The following is a 16,750-nucleotide window of genomic DNA, read 5'->3' on the forward strand; positions in this document are numbered from 1 at the left end:
AGCCCGAGGCCCAAAAGTAACAGCAGAGAAAAAGATGCCTCCCCACAGGGACTGATTCTGCTTTATCCCTCCCAACCCAGCCAAGCACATCCTCCTGATTTTACAGCTGAGAAAGGAGAAAAGGTGCCTGAGATCCCATCCCATCCTCTAGAACACCATTCAACAAAGGCATCTCACACTTAACATGCCAAAACCTGAAATCTTAATTTTATCCTTTAAGCTATTCTTCTAGCAATCTTTCCCACTCAGTACACGGTAATTCCACCCTTCCATTTTTTCAGGGCAAAAGTCTTGGGAGACACCCTTGGCTCCTTTCTTTCTCTCACACCTGCATCCAACCCATCAATAAGTGCTATAGGTTCTAGTTTTGAAAGGTATCTATAATATGACCGCTTCTCTCATCCTCTACTATTACTGTGCTGGACCACCCACCATCATCTCTCACCCAGATTACTGCAAACAGCCTCCTTGCTGACCTCCCTGTTTCCATCCTTGTCCTCTTATGGTCTCTTCTCCCCACCGCAACCAGGGTAACCCTTTAAAAATATGAGATATCACGTCACTCCTCTGCTCAGCACCCTCCAATGGATTCCCAGCCTCCACAGTTAATAAGTAGGAAATAAGCCCCCAGCTCTGTATTTAGCCAAACCAGTAAGGACAGAGGGAACCTTGGCTACCCATGGCTGTATCGCCCAGCCAGCAGAGAGCTGGGCAGGTGGCCTGGTCTCCATAGCTTAGGCATAGCTGTGGGTCTGACTGAGGGTTTGGTCTTGCTCTAGAAAGAATCAAGTGATCAAATGGTGGGTTTCCTATAACGTTGGGACTGTGAATGAAGACATGAACATGGGCAGGGAGGTGGTACACACATCCCTCAGCCACGACAGGCTGCTGAGGAGGGTGGGCTGTGTATTGCACTCTGTTCTAAAGGCCTGATGCCATCTCTATGGTGGGTGAATTCTCAGTGCTGCATCTCTCAGTAGCCTTAGTTGGAGGTCTACCTTTTAAAAAAATTCCACACAAGCAACAACATGGATGGACCTGGGGGTTATTATGCTTAGTGAAATAAGTCAGAGAAGACAAATACTGTTTGTTATCACTTATATGTAGAATCCAAAAAAATAAAACAAACTAGTGAATATAACAAAAAGGAAACAGACTCATAGATATAGAGAACAAACTAGTGGTTACCAGTGGGGAAAGGGACAGGGAGAGGAGCAAGATAGGGGTAAAGGATTAAGAGGTACAGACTATTATGTATAAAATAAATAAGCTACAAGGATATATTGTACAGCACAGGGAATATAGCCAATATTTTATAATAACTTTAAATGGAGTATAATCTGTAAAAATACTGAATCACTATGTTGTACACCTTAAACTAACATATTGTAAATTATACTTCAATTTAAAAATTTGAATGAAAAAAACCACTATGAATATCCTGAACAACCTACTGATTATTTTTCCAAATTTATTATCAGAATGAAAGGTTCTAAATAAAATTTTCAAATCAAAAAAAATTCTACACATGCTTAGGAATCTTCCCAGTTAGCCTCATAGCTGCATCTAGAGGCAACTGAGGGAGGGTCCACCAGGACTATTATCCCCAGTGATTAGTCGAGGAAAGTGGCCCGGAGAGGTGACTTTGCTGAGAGTCATGAATATTTGTCTTAGACCCTGGTACCAAGAGTAGGGCCTTTAGCAAGTCACTTACCCTGTCTGGAGCGTCAGATTCTTCTCCTTACAAATAAAGATGAAAAAGGAAAGAAAACCTAGAGATGGGTCTGCAAAACATCCATGGACTCTGACAGCTCTGAAACTCTATGATTCAAATGTTATTTAATCTATAAATTAGTCTCTCAGTCCCATACCTACCAATGTCCATAAGAGAAGGTTGGCAAGACCAAACTCTTTGCTACTTCATTTGCCCTTGGAGATAGTTACAGAATGTAGGGCCTTAGCACATCTGCCCACATCTATATCCTCTGCCACCCATCCATCCTGCCTGTCACAGGAAAGAGGCAGAAGCAGCAGGGGTGATCAGGCGGCCTCCATCTGCCTGGAGCACCTAAGGCAAAAAGAGCTCAATACCGGGACCCTCTCTCCCACACCTCCCGACACAGAAGCGTGTTATTACCATTTCATCCCAAAGCTTGAAGCCCAAGAAGGACCCAGAACCTTGGAACGAACAATTCTGGGCAAGCTCACCTCTGCCTGACCCTGTCTTCAGTTCTCACATGCTTGTTTAAAGGCAATGAGGTCGTTGCAGTTTCTTGGTTTGCCTTCTGCCCTGTGCTCCGCCCACCCCGCCTCAAGTCTCCCAACACAGCGGCAGTGAGGACTGCATCCAGCCCAGCGCCGGTCGGGGAGTAGAGAGCTGGGCCTCTGCAGCACCTCTCCCCACCCCATCCCACGCCTACTGGCCCTGCCCCTGGCTGAAGTTGCAATGGACTTTTTTTGCAACCAATCAAATTAGAAATAGAATGTGAGCCACATGTGTAATTTTTAATTTTCTAGTAGCCTCATTTTAAAATGTAATCAAAAAAAGATGAAAATAATTTTAATACGTAATGTGTTTTATTTAACCCAGCATAACCAAGAATAGTATCATTTCGACATGTAATCTGTATAAAATATTATTAATGAGATATTTCACATTCTTCAAAATCTGGTGTGTATTTTACATTTATAGCACATCTCAATTTGAACCAACCTCATTTCAAGTGCTCAATAGGTACACGTGGCCAGTGGCTGCTATATTAGATAGTGCAGATCTAGAATATACATGAGAGTCTATATATAATTTTGCTTACCATAAATCTACTCATGTTAACATTTTGTTATATTCTCATCTAGTCTTTTCTAGATATAGTATTATTTTTACAAAGTTGAAGTCATATTGCCCATATGACTATATCCTTATCTTGCTGTTTTGTGTATCTTCCTACACCATCAAAAGTGAGTCACAATCATTGTCTTTAATGATAATATCATAGACTATCCCATCACTTGGGTGTGTCATAATCTCCTTATCCAATGCCCAAATGTTGGACAGCTGCAATTTTTCAGTTTTACAAATAGTGCTGAGATGAAGATTTTTATGTTGCTCATGCTTCTTAAGGCCTTGATGTAAATCCCTCTAGTGTTCTAGCCATTTTTTAAAAAATGGATTTTGAATATCAGTCAAACAACTATCAACAAGGGCTTTATGACTGGGAGCTGAGACACCTTGGTTTCTTGTCCCACACCTTTGATATGTGGCTCTGAAGCCCAGGGCAAACCACTTTGCTTCTCACACTAGAGTTGCTCCATTTATAAAATAAACCAACTGTATTTGATGATTTTTAAGGGTCTTCCCAGCGCTAACCTTCAGTGATGTTTTTCCCTCAACCTCACATCTAACCAATTAACCTGTCAAACTAGTCGTTTCAAGTCCTACAAGTCATGTCAAAGCCACCTCCTAAACATTGAAAAATATATCCACTTCTCTCCATCCCCAGTCGTAGTGCCTTTCTATGTACATCATTGCTCATCTAAATTGTGATGCAGAGTGAAATTAGGTTCTAAACATTAAGAGCGAAATCCAAAATCAAGAATAGGATTAAATGAGATATGTGTGAAAGCCTGGGGCTGGCACAGAGGAGATGTTCAATGAATATTTGCTGCATTTGAATCTGAAACCAGCTTCAAGAAACCCTGTCCCTGAAAGGTTGTGAAGGAGTTCACAGTGAAACATTAGAGGCACTGCTGTGCCCTGCTGGGAGCCAGCCTGCCCCAGACACTGAGAGCTGTCAGAAGACAAAGACTCAGCAGCTTCCCCTAAAGGGCTGACAGCCTAGAGGGGGAAATGGGAACCCCTGTCCGCAAAACAAAGATGCCTCAGGCGGTGTCTTCAATGGAAAAACCAGATGGAGAAGAGCACAATTATCTGAGCAATTCAGGCAAGCCTGCTGTTGAGGAAAAGGCGTGAAGAAATTTGTTCTATTTCCTTTGTGACAAGGAGTTAGGGAAGCCGGGGGTAGCAAAAACACTTTGTGTCTACAGAAAGACCAGAGTTCTGGCCTAACGCTCTATGATTTTAGGCAAACCACGAAACCACTTTTTGATCTCAGTATCCTCATCGGTCAAATTGAGATACAGTAATACCAACTTTGTTCAAACCTAACCACCTACTGGATTGAGTTGTGAGGTTGAACACAATGATTATGAATGGGGAAAACAGCTATTAAATGAAGCAATCTAATAACCACATAGGCAACTGAAAATGAGTCTCCTAAGATTCTACTCCTCTTAAAGGAAATGTTTAGTAATCATCAATAACATCTGTATTGAACTTTATAACATGCAAGGGAATTTTATGTGCATTTATTCTATTTTGTTTTCAAAACCCTTTGTGGTAATATTATCATTTGTGCCTTTTACACTTAAGGATACTGAGATTGAGAGAGCTTAAATAACCGTTAAAGTTTGCACTCTTTGTGAGGGCCAGATTCAGGCTCTCTGACTCCTTGGTTGCCTTCCCACTAAAATCCTCATCACGAAGACATTAATATTATTATCATAATATTAATAATGTTTGTTATATGCATTTCTCTTTGATCAAGGACACTGAAACATCAAAACAGAAGCTCTGGAAAAAAATGCCAGACATGTAAGAACAGCAAGTTCACTTTCTTGTATTAAGGAAAAGTAGCTGTCCCCATCTGATTTGCATTTTATGCAATACAGCAGGAAATATTTAAGTTGACAAATAGGATATTTACAACTGCAACAGATCCTTGGCAGTTAGTTTTTAACAATTGTTGCAAATGTGATTTATTTGCTATTATAAAAGGTCATTACTGTGCGAATATGACTCCTGAAATTAGCATCAGTTTAGCAAGGGGCCTTGACAGCCTGACCTCTTAATATCCTTATAATGATGCCATTTACATTCCATGCTTACTCAAGTCACTCACTGCTAGATTTGTTTGAGAGGAGTCCACTCTAGGGCAGATGTATTCTGTATTTTAACACACCGAGTTGGTGTGGGGGGCACATGTTGGCCTTCTAAGGGGAAAAACTGTTTAATCAAGTCTTCATGAAAATGTGTTCGTTTCCAACTTCCTACAGTGAAAATGCATTACTGCTAATTACAGCATACTCCAGAAACACAATACTTCATGTTTTCTCCACAAGACATTTCCATGGCATGGATATATTAAACAAGAACACGTTTTGATCCTCTGCAGCTTTAGCTTTTAGTGTGAGTGGGAAACTAGTCCTGGGTAAGGATTGGCTGGGCCAGGATTAATGCCATCTCCACCAGCAGGGAAAGGGCAGAGGGTGGACTTGGAGCCAGGCAGAACTGGATTCAGATCCCAGCACCACCACTTCCTAGCTGTGTGGACATGGGTACCTCTCTGAACCTCTGTTTCTTTATCCATGACATGGAGCTGTTATTTTAAAGGTTATTATAAAGATCTGAGATGTTTGTGAAGCACCTGGCACACTGTAGGTACTTGATACACGGGAATTGGTCATGTTTGTGTTGCTTGTCAAAGCTCAGATGTTACCTTCTCCATGATACAGCCCTGAGTTCAAACTAGACAAACTCAGCCTGTCTGTTCTTTCTCTGCTTTGGTACTACTTTGTTCCATCCCTTTATCATATCAAGTATTCATTGTGTTGTAATCAATTGAGTATGATTCTATCTGTCTTCCCATTCTTGATGTGTCTCTTTACCTTTTACACTCGGATAACTAGCACAATAATATGCCTTGAGCATCGAACTCAGGAGGATTCTGGGGGTGCTTCTGGATTCAGTGTAGGGGTGAGGGGTGACAAGAAAAATTAAGGACGATCTGCCACAGGAGAGGAGAGAGGGTACCATATGACCCACTTTGCCATCAGCAGTTTAGCACATAGTGGATGCTCAGTTAAGTATCTGTCAAAGGTGTTAATGGACATTACTCAATTATCTAGTAGCTTAGAGTAACTTATTTCTTATATATATCTGTTTATCAAAGCATTTTAATTTCTATTGCATCATAGTATCCTTCTAATGACCCTGGGATTCAGCTAGGGTGGATGCTATCTTCGTTTCCCTGTTGAGGATACTGTGACATTGTAGGGTGGGTGAAGTGACTTTCCTGCACCCTTAAGGTAAAAATAGTGGTAGAGCTAAGGCTTGTAGGCCAACCCTAAGTTTCCCTTAAGAATCATGTTGAGATTCCCAGAGAAGCCAGCACTGCTTTTTCTGAAGCCAGGGCAAACTGCCCTTTTCTATTATTTACGCACTCAGGGCAAACTGCCTTTTTCTAATATTTACTCACTCTTTCCTCCTCTGTCTGCTCTGCTTGAACTCCCCATCCTCTGGAGTTCCCATCCAGCTTCATTTCTCAGTAGCAAGCATTGCACTGGCTACTTTAGAAGTGACAAACCACAGGCAGAAAAATAAAAGTGCACATGAGCCTTTCGGAACCGGGCCTCTCCATCAGATTAGCTTGGACAGGTATTTCCAATCGTGTAACCTCCCACAAGAACCTTAAATCTTCTGACGAGAATCAGACTGGAGACTCTCTCCCTCAGTTGAACGAAGGAGAAACAGAAGCAAAAACATCTACTCCGTTAAGTCACATGTTCACTGCTGTAGTTGGGTCTGGTGTGGTTTGGGGTGGTCAGAGGTGGTGGGGGCCTTCTCTCCTCACTTCTTTGGTTCCTGTTCTACTCAGGTGTGGGCAACAGGCCTCAACCTCTCATACAGTGACCAGCTGGCCCTGACTCAGCTCACCTTATACTTGACCAACGGCCACCTGGATTGCAGTTTGAGCACCCTTGAAGTGCCCCGCTTTGTTCCCAAGAAAGACAAGAAAATGAGCCACCTAAACACTGAGGCAATGCCGGTAAGCGACCGATGCTTCCTGATTCTCCTCAGTGTCAGCAATACTCACCTGCCATTTACTGAGCTCTGGTTGTGTGCCAGGCTCTATGGGTCCAGAGAGAAGAAAGAATCTCAGGCAAGTCTTTGAACCTACCAAAATGGGCTTCTGGTACATGAATGGAGGAAAGGGGAGGTGGCGTCCAGAAAGGGCAAGCACTACGTGGAAGGACAAAAGTACATGGGGCTTTCCAGGGCTGGATGTTTGTGTGTTCCCCTCCATTCTCTTCTCAGCTCGCTTCCCGGGGCAAGTACATCGATACCCACTGCTTCAATTACCAGAAGCTTCCAACAAAACCCGTATTTTTCTAGCCCCAGTCTCTTTTTTGAGCCTCAGACTCCTAGATTCAATATTCAACAGAATGTCTCAGAGTCCTCAAGGGTCAAACTACCCAAAACTGCACTCACCGTCTCTCCTCCCCTATACCTCCTCTTGGTGGGTCGGGCCAGAAGCTGATCACTCACCCTGTATCACCACATCCAGTCAGCAACCAGCTCATGTTGATGCTAGCTGCTAAAATGCCTCAACTCTGACCCCTCCTTCCCCCGTCAAAGATACTGCCTTCATTTCAGCTTTCATGGTCTCACACTAGTGTTACAATAGCTTCTCATTAAGACTCCCTGCCTCCTGACAAGGTGGTTAAAGCGAAAAGTGAATCTGAGCATGCTGCTCCCCTACTTATGATTTTGAAATGACTCCTGTCATCTTCAGGAAAATCCCAACTTCTCAGCTTGGTTAATGAGGCCCCTTGTGATCTGTGGCCCAATCCCCCATTCTCATCACTAGGCCATCTCTAGGGGGCTAGAGGCAGTAGTCCTGGGACTGGTTCAGGTTTACCAACCTCAGGACCCTGGATAACAAAGGGCAAACCTCTGTGGGGACAGTGGGCTAGGTTGGTCCTGGGGAAGGAGAGCAAAGTTCAAGAGGACCAGATGGCCCTTCCTATAGGTGGGATATGAGAGCAGATTGGGGCTCAAGCCACAGCTGCTCTGACAATGCCAGAGGCTTTCTTCTGCCTTCTCTTACAATAGTGGGCTTCGTGCCCTTTTTGCAAATGAAGCTCTACTTGAGGTCCAAATATGTCAAGCAGATAAAAGAGGAATGCCAGTGGTTAATAGGACCCCCACTCCAGTGCCCTAGAGATATCTTTTCAGAGCAGTATCTCCTGCCTCTCTGTTGAGTCTCTTTGGGTCCAAGAGACACCTCTGGATTTAAAGAACACTTGTTTGACTTTGACTCTGCCCAGGATCCCCACATCACCTTCCTTGGCAGGAACTCAGTGTACACTTGGAAGGGTAAACTGGAGAGGGTGCCAGATGTCTTGGGGGGCTCAGGCGACAGCCTCCTTCTCCTGCTCAATCCACTTGTCCTATGAGGTACCATTGCTCATGGGAATCGCTTAGATCTCTTTGCTTATTAAGAAGAGAAGCAGAGTTGGACTAGGAATGAGAAACAGGCCTCTTTTAATTAGGTCCCAGGACCTTGCTAGGAATTTCCCAGGTTCGGTCCCACCTGTGGCCTCTGTCCTCACCAAAGGGACCTACAAGACCCTAAGTTCAGTGCCAGAGGGAGGGACAGCAGTAGAACTTGACACCTTCTGGCTTAGTGAACCTATCTCCATGCCATTTCCAAAAGGAAGCTGGAAGCTGAGTTAATATTCAACGCAAGACTTCCAAAGACAATTTGCTGCATTTAAGTATGTTGCTTCAGAAGGCTGTAAGCAGAAGTTGTACTTTGAATCAGAAGCACTCTCCCATCTTCCCCATCTTGCCTATAGATTTCAATCCTAGCTACAGGTGACATACAGGAATTCTCCTGTGATCAAGAGTCTTAAACACTTTTAGGAATTGCCCACACACAAGAGGGACACATTATGATCTTCAATAATCCAAATGTCTCTACAATCACTGAAGAAGAGCTATTCAGGTTTTCTGATGTAGGGATAAGTTGAAAGTGCTTTTGGTTTTAGAAAGATACATGGAGGTTCTAACCCTGGTGCCACTGTGCATGTGTGTGCACACACGTGCTCCTATGCGTATATGCACGTGTGACAGGTAAGTTTTAAAAGAATCACGCACACACGCATGCACACACAGTACAATTTACGACCAAACTGAAGCTCCTGAACAAGTGTGAACAGACTGTGATGCCATCAGGTTTACAGTCAGTTGACAGCCCCCTTTGAAGACAAGAAAAAGGAAATACACAGATACGACTACAGTGATAATGAGGGCACATTCAGAACAAATGCCTATAAAAGGTGTCCAGTTTGGGCCTATTCCTTTAGATAATACGCTGTGCAGGGAAAAAGCAAAAACTTTTCTGAACTCTAAGAAGAGCCATTGTCCCCTTATTAGAAACAGGTGGCAAACCACTCTCATTTAGACCCGGTTAGACCAGGTGCGTGGGCTTCTGATCCAGTGTCCTCCACAAATAGCCCCTTGAAGGTGGAAACAAGATCGGATGAGTCCCAGATGTACATGTTTTGAAAATGAAAAGGAGTCACCTAACGGCTTTTTAACTTTTAATTAACGTTCTGTCAGACTGGACGTAAATTGCTACCCTTTTCTGTCCGTTTTTTACTCTTCCTCTCTCTTGGTGGACCCTCGATACCACAGTTGGTGAGTGGCCAAAAGGGACCATCTCTGCAAACATCTTAAAACAACCCCAGTCATTTATAAGCATTTTAACAGCACATGATCTATAATGAATGATTAAGTAAAACCTTTTGTGTTAAATTATGATGTTAATAATGATTCTGTCTCTTGTAATTTATTATGAATTCTCAAATGCTTCGGGTTTGATTTTGATAGAATGCAACAACAGAGTTTATGTGATGACTTTATTTTTAGAACTCCTTCTCTGAAGGCACGCATTTCCCCACTACTGCTGCTGCTGTAATTATGTACAAAACCACTCGCTCATTAGAGTTAGGATACGTTATCTTCTAGACAGATGAGGCTAAATAAGCAACACATTAATAATTCAGAGAGCAGTTCATTATGCATGTGGATGCCTGCTTCGTAACTGAAATAAGAAACTCATCAGCCTCTGCCAACCCTTAAACAATAGTTCTATGTTATTGCAACCACATTCAAGTTTACGCTTGTTAAACTGCTACTTGGATTATTTTATCAAACATTCATTTATTTGTGGTCCCTTACTGCCGAGAACAGATTTTGGAAGCTCCTTTTTTAAGTTAATGATTTGAGCAATGGGTGTTATTAATTCTCAGAATATTATAAACATGATTAATTTTCAGGCAGAGATTTATTACATAAGGATTTCAACTATGTCAACTGAAATGCATCACTGTCAAAACAAGTATCATGGTGAAAATAGAATATGCTCCACACTTCAAGTGCTGGTGCTCAGAACTAAATCAATTTAAATTGTGGCTGAAGCAAAATTATATTCTCCAGTGAAAAGGAGTATTTCGAGCTTTCTTTATTTGGCTTGAAGCATTCTTGTTAGATTGTGATTTAGAAAGGTAGTTTAATAAAACTAGACTTCTACCAATAATATTTTGCCTTCTATTTCTTCCCCCTTGTTTTACTAGAAAAGGCTAACCTCTGAAATTCCCACACATTCCAAATGTGGCCAGTGGGAATTTGGAGAGGACAACACTGCTCTAAGTCAGGGGTCATGAATTCTGATCCTCTCTCTGGCCTCAGTTTCCTTGTTTATAAAATAAGGGAACCCTAAATGACCCCCAGGGTCTCCTAAGGCATTTGATTTTATGGGGCCTATAGAGTAGGGCTCTGTATCAAGCCTGGCCCAGGCAGTGTCATGCACAGTGGGGTACTGGGGACAGGGAATTTTTCCTGTAAGGGGACATAGGAAGGGCCCATCCCTCTGCTCCACAGCCTTCCATTGAATGGTCTTTTTCTTGCAGAATCTTTTAGAAAGGAGTAATATTGTTGTGACAGGTCACATGTTAAGTTCTCATCAGCCATCACCTTAGTTATCAGTTAATACTCTCAGCCAGAATCAACTAGAAGTAAGTTCACCTCTTTGTGCCAGGCACTCTACTAAGCGCAGAGGATATAAGCATGAGTAGCAAAGAGCTCCAAGTTTTTCAAAGGACCCAGATAGGCCAGCATATAACTATAATGCATATAATAACATGATAATAACATCCAAAATGTACTGAGCCTTTACTCCTCAACAGGTTCTTTAACTAAGTGCTTTACATGAATCTTTATACAACCTAACATATGGGGCAGGTGCTGTTATTATGCTCATTTTTAGATAAGAAGACTGAGGTTAAGAAATGTTAAGCAACTTGTGGAAGGTCACTCAACAAGCAAGTATGGAAGCCAGAATTAAGCCCAGGCCTGTCAGACTTTAAAGCTTGTGTCTGAGCATTGTGCTACCCAACCTGCCTTGTGTTGGCTGAGAGTCAATGACCCAACCCCAGAGTACAGCTTCAGCTCATCCCTGAAGAAGTCTCTGGTTGAGGCCATGGAAAAAGCTCTTCTTCCAAAGGAGGCTTCATCTCCCGGTGTGATGAGGTTATTTGCAGGCATATTACTATTATCCACTGGCTCCTAATCTGCTCTGAGCTAAGCCGGGACTCAGTGAGCACTGAATGGGCCAGATGGTTGTGGAGGAGTCTTCCGATGCTATAAAATTCTTTAGGTTATGACTTCCTTGGTAAACCTAAATGGATTTTACAGCATCAGAAGAGAGTCAATTACACAAGTCAGCCTTTTAAAAATGATGTTTTCCATTTGTATAATGCTTTATACTTTAAATAGACATGAGCTTATTTGATCCCCAAGATAACCCCAAGAAGTAGACAAGACATGGATTATCATACCCATTTTACAGATTAGGAAAGTAAGGCTATTCAAAGGTAAGTGAACTGCCCAAGGTCATAAAGTTAAGTAAGCAGCAAAGTCCAGGTTTTCTGATTCAAGTCCCTATCTGATGAAAAGATTTACTGGTTGGTTGTTGTTTTGTTTTGTTTTTCAAGTAATTTATCTTATTTGTGAAACTATTTAACAAATGCTAATAAGAGCTAACTTGTTTTTGAGTGCTTATTCTGTGCTAGACACTGTTCCAAGGTCTTTACGAACTCATCTAATCCTCGAGACAATACTGTCACCTGTGCTATCAGGCTGGATAAAAGACAACACTAGATCATTGACAGTTTTTTCCTGTAGGAACTGCAGAGTTGGTTAAGTCTTTAAAAAAAAAAAAAGTAGGTGTATTGTATATGCTCATCTTTATTTGCATTATTATAACACATATATTAAGCACTTAAGATAAGCCAGGAATTTCACCAAGCATCCAGGATACTGAGACATTTGACAAAGTCCCTGTCCTTGAGGGGTTGAAAAGAAATATAAAATAGATAGCACATACGCAAGGAAAAACCACAAGGTCTCATTTAAGTGCCATTTAGGTGACAGTCCCTTAACCTGCTGCTGGAGTTCTTAGGAGAAACAACTGTGGACAGGCGGGGACAGAGGATGCTTCACTAAGAACGTAGAACTTGGTCTGGCCTTAAAGACTAAGGCAGTCACCATGGCAAGGAGAGGGAGACCTCCCCCTGCAGAAAGGACAGCAGCCGAAGAGAGCCCATGGTCTGTTATGAACCAGTTGGGCTGGGGCAGAGAATCTGGGAAGAGGGAAGTGGGAGAAGTGGTTGGAGCAGTCCACTGAGAAAGTTTGGGAGAGTCTTCCAGCCAAGCCAGGTGTCTGGATTTCATTTTGAAGGCAAAGAGGAGACACTGAAGATTTCTGAGCATTGACCAACCTGAGTTTGGGAAATGCTCAATCTGGTAGTAATGCTCAGAATCCCAGGTACCAGTGGGGGCAGGAATAGCCTGGAAAATTACATTTGGCGTAGGTCTACAATGCTCCAGGCCCGCAGATGTTTTCAAAAAAACAGCAACAACAATAGTAGCTACTGTGTATCAGGTGCTAGGTGCTTATTGAATCATCAAAAGTCAGGGAAGTTAAATGACATACTCAAGATCACACATATAGTAAGTGGCCTAGTCAGGTTTTGAACTTCAGTGATTCTGACTCTGTATAACCTTTCCACTATAGAATTCTGCTTGCATTCCCACCTCCCTAGTAGAAAAAAGGAGCTGCCCTCCAGGCCATGATGGTCAGGGATGGTCATGGCCTCCAGGCCAGGACAGTGATGGTCATGGAAAAGAAGATGTCGCTTGGAGACATACACCAAATATCCTGGCTTTTCTTTCCGATTCCTTATGAATCACAAGCCCAGGGCTGGAGGAGGGGGAATTGCAGTCTGTCTCCGTAGAGCAAAAGAAACCTCAGGACAGCCTGTCCTTACTTGCTGTCCAGTAATACTGGACAGTGAGCTCTTCTGCCTTGCTTTGGAGCCAAGATACACAGCACTGAGCTGGATCCTGCTACCAGATGCCTGCCTACCTCTCTCCCTCGCTGACTGGGTCCTGATCTTGGGTTTGCTAGTTTATATACTATAGCAGCATAAGACAAGTTTAGAAGACAAAAATAACCTTGGAATTATCTTGTGAATTCATGGTAATTACCACGCAATTACATGCTCAGTAACTACAATGGAATTCCAGAGTATTTACAGTTCACTTCCACACACAAAAGCCCGGGTTTCTGGGCCTCCATTGTGAAGGCAGGAGCATGGCACAGCCTGACACGGCAGGGCAAGCAGGCCTGGCGGTCACGTTCCTCCAGACTGACTACATAGCTGAGCCAGAATTTCACTTAACCAGTTCTTGTTACCCCACCAATAATCCCTGTCAGGTCCACCAGAGCTACGTTGTCCTCCAAAGGATGTCCTCTAGGGGCAAGGCCTGGGATGACTGTCCTGAGCTGTCATTCTCTAGGGATGGTGTGACTGTCCTCTGTTTTGTGAATCAATCTCTTCTTCTGCCCCAAAGTGCTCAGTGACTGCAAGTCCCCTGAATTACATCCTTTGAAGTGTCTCTTAAGTCAGAGAGAAGTGCAATCCACTTACCCTATTTCATGTATCCATTCTTTCTTTCATTCAAGAAACACTGAATGCTAGCATCATGTCCAGCCTGGGGATTCAGAAACCAAACAGTTCCTGCCCTCAGAAAACTCCCAGTCGTGTAAGGGAGCCAGACAGGGGAACAACTCATGATAGGTCAGGGTGATAACAAAGCACAGTTGTGAGGCATAGAGGGTCAAATAGATTTTCTTTTGTAAAAATAGAATCCCCAATGGCTCCCAGTGGGACAATACCAATGGAGGTGCACAACTCGATGCATTAGCCTGGGGGAGCCTAACATTTTTGTAGATGTGGATCCTGCTTATGTGTGGGAAGAATGGGCTTAATTACTACTATTGATAACGCAACCATCAGATACACTACTTTACGTAAATGTGGAAGGAAAAGACACAATATGTGGGGGACATATGTCACAAAAGGTGAACATGAAATCTGAGTGTGTGTGTGTGTGTGTGGGGGGGGGGGGTAGAGAGAGAGAGATGCAGGTGGGGAAATGATGTTCATTCTCCGCTGGGCACTCACTCAGTTGGCCCCAGTTTCCTTGCATTAGCTCAGAGACAGAGAGAGAGCCTGGGGTTTCACAAAAGACAGTGTGTCAGGTCATTAGGATCCTTGCAGCCAGCTGTGAACCAGCTGCACCTCCTTTTCCTACTCCTATTTCAAGTCACTGCATGCGATCAGGCACCTGGTTGCCCAGCACCTGAGAGTCTCCAAAGTTCAAAATCTGGTCCAGGCCTCGCCATTTTCTATGCCCTAAGGTTGGCCATGGCTCTATGGGCAGTTCTCCAAATTTCCATTTACCCAAGGACAAACAGAGATAATTGTCAAAGGCAAATATCATATTTCACAAAGGACATGCTACAAAACTATCGGGATTCAATACTTTCTTTTGCACATATTAAATTTTAAATATTTTAGGAGATATTATAGTTGAAATACTTTGGACCTACTGTAACCAGTCTCTTTGGGATAGCTCTCATTGATAGGCAAGCAAGATATAGAATAGCAATTTCCCAAACAAAGAAAGCAGTTGGAATTAAAATTCTAACATTGGTCCCTTCAAGCAGGTGGAGTGCACTTAGTGATTTGCTGCCGAGGAGCGAAAAGGGGGAGGGTATCTTTACAGCAAGAAACCTGATGAAAACTACCTTAGCCAGGTGACCAAGGTCGGCATCAACAGTGATAAATCATGTTGATATATGTATTCTTGGTATGAGGTGATGAAAGCGGCAGTTTACCTATGTAGTCCTTCTCTCCAAAACCAACAACCCCCATCTAATCATGAGAAAAACATCGGACAAACACAAATTGAGGGACATTCTACAAAATACTTGATCAGTATTCCTCAAAACTGTCAGGCAAGACTGAGAAACTGTCACAGCCCAGAAGAAACTAAATATAATGACAACTAAATATAATGTGCTGTCCTGGAGGGGATCCTGGAACAGAAAATGAAAATTAGGGAAAAACTAATGAAATCCAAATAAAGTACGGACTTAATAGTAATGTGGCAATTTGGTTCCTTAGTTATGACAAAGGTACCACATCAATGTACAATGTTAACAGTAGGGGAACTGGGTGTGGGCTATACAGGAACTCTCTGTATTATCTTTGCAACCTTTCTCTTAATCCACAATTATTCTAAAATTAAAAGTTTATTTAAATATTTAGTAAAGAGTCTGACATTCAGTTGTGATCTTTTTCCAGTCACTGGCAACCAGTCGCTATGCGGTGATGAGCACCCAGCTGAGGCACGACAATCTCTCTCTGATTTTCCACTATGTTTTTCTCCAGATGTGTAAGGCCCATGGCATCGGCTATGATATTGAGGTATGAAGGGTGACAGTTGGCCAAGGCTGGACCAAATACAGGCCTGTGGGTGATCTAGGCAGCTAATAATTTGATGCACCTTCAAACAGATATTCTTTAAACATTGGTTTGACATGTATTTAGAGGAAGGTTGAGTGCTGCTTGGGGAAGGGCAGGAGGTGGCACTTGGTCTTGGGAAGTTGATCTCTGACCCCAAACTTGTACACCCAACTTAGTAAAGCAAAAACCCTGTAGCTCACCAGACTTAGGAGTAATTTGGGGGACCATCTCTTAATCTTGAAGCATGTCCTGAGCTTTCTGAACCCACCCAAAGCTGCTTACTAATAAATATCCTCTTAGTCTGTTTGGGCTGCTGTAACAAAGCACCATATACAAGATGGTTTAAACAACAGAAATGTATTTCTCACGGTTCTGGGGGCTGGGTAATCCAAGGTGAAGTTGCCGATCAATTCAGTTCCCGGTGAGGACTCTTCCTGACTTGCACCGTAACTGCCTTTTTGCTGTGTCCTAACACGGCGGGAAAAGAGCAATCTCTGATGTCTCTGTAACCTCTTCTAGAAGGACACAAGTTCTAACTGAACAGGGCTCCACCCTTATGACCTCATTAACCATAACCATTCCCTTAAAGTCCCTGTTTCCAATACATTCACATGGGGGATTAGGGCTTAAACATATGAATGGGGCGGGGGTGGGGGCGGCGGGTGATACACAATTCAATCCACAGCATCCTTCTACCTACATACCATAGTTTCTTTCTAGGAGGAGTTCTGATTTAAAAAAAAACAAAAACACTTTCCCCCATTTTTGGTCTATTTCCAGTGACATTGATGGCCCCTACCCAGCTTCTTCATCCTTAGTGTAGCTGGATGGGGGCAAAGTGGGATGTAATATCTCCTACTTAAACTAGAACCTCCATTTTGTGCCTAGAGATTCATACTACTCTGAGAAATAGTTTCATGATTTTGCACTTTGATTCAGATCTTCAAATCTGAAATTCTTAGAGGGCTAT

General features: G+C 42.8%; 1 protein-coding gene across 7 annotated transcripts in view; it reads left to right on the forward strand.

Moving 5' to 3' along the window:
- The window catches only part of IQCH (IQ motif containing H), a 207,255-nt gene that overhangs the window by 175,661 nt on the left and 14,844 nt on the right, over positions 1 to 16,750 (forward strand). For 3 of the 7 annotated variants that reach the window (XM_068536684.1, XM_068536694.1, XM_068536732.1), the window contains 2 exons: positions 6,714 to 6,884; positions 15,619 to 15,741. The exons of 1 other annotated variant lie outside the window; for it this stretch is intronic. In XM_068536684.1, the coding sequence (XP_068392785.1) occupies positions 6,714 to 6,884; positions 15,619 to 15,741 (294 nt within the window). The remainder of the gene's footprint in view (positions 1 to 6,713; positions 6,885 to 15,618; positions 15,742 to 16,750) is intronic. 3 more of the 7 variants (XM_068536703.1, XM_068536713.1, XM_068536723.1) reach the window with 1 other exon arrangement.

The sequence above is a fragment of the Eschrichtius robustus genome, chromosome 1 (genome assembly GCF_028021215.1).
Source record: "Eschrichtius robustus isolate mEscRob2 chromosome 1, mEscRob2.pri, whole genome shotgun sequence".
In the NCBI taxonomy this organism is placed as follows: domain Eukaryota; kingdom Metazoa; phylum Chordata; class Mammalia; order Artiodactyla; family Eschrichtiidae; genus Eschrichtius; species Eschrichtius robustus.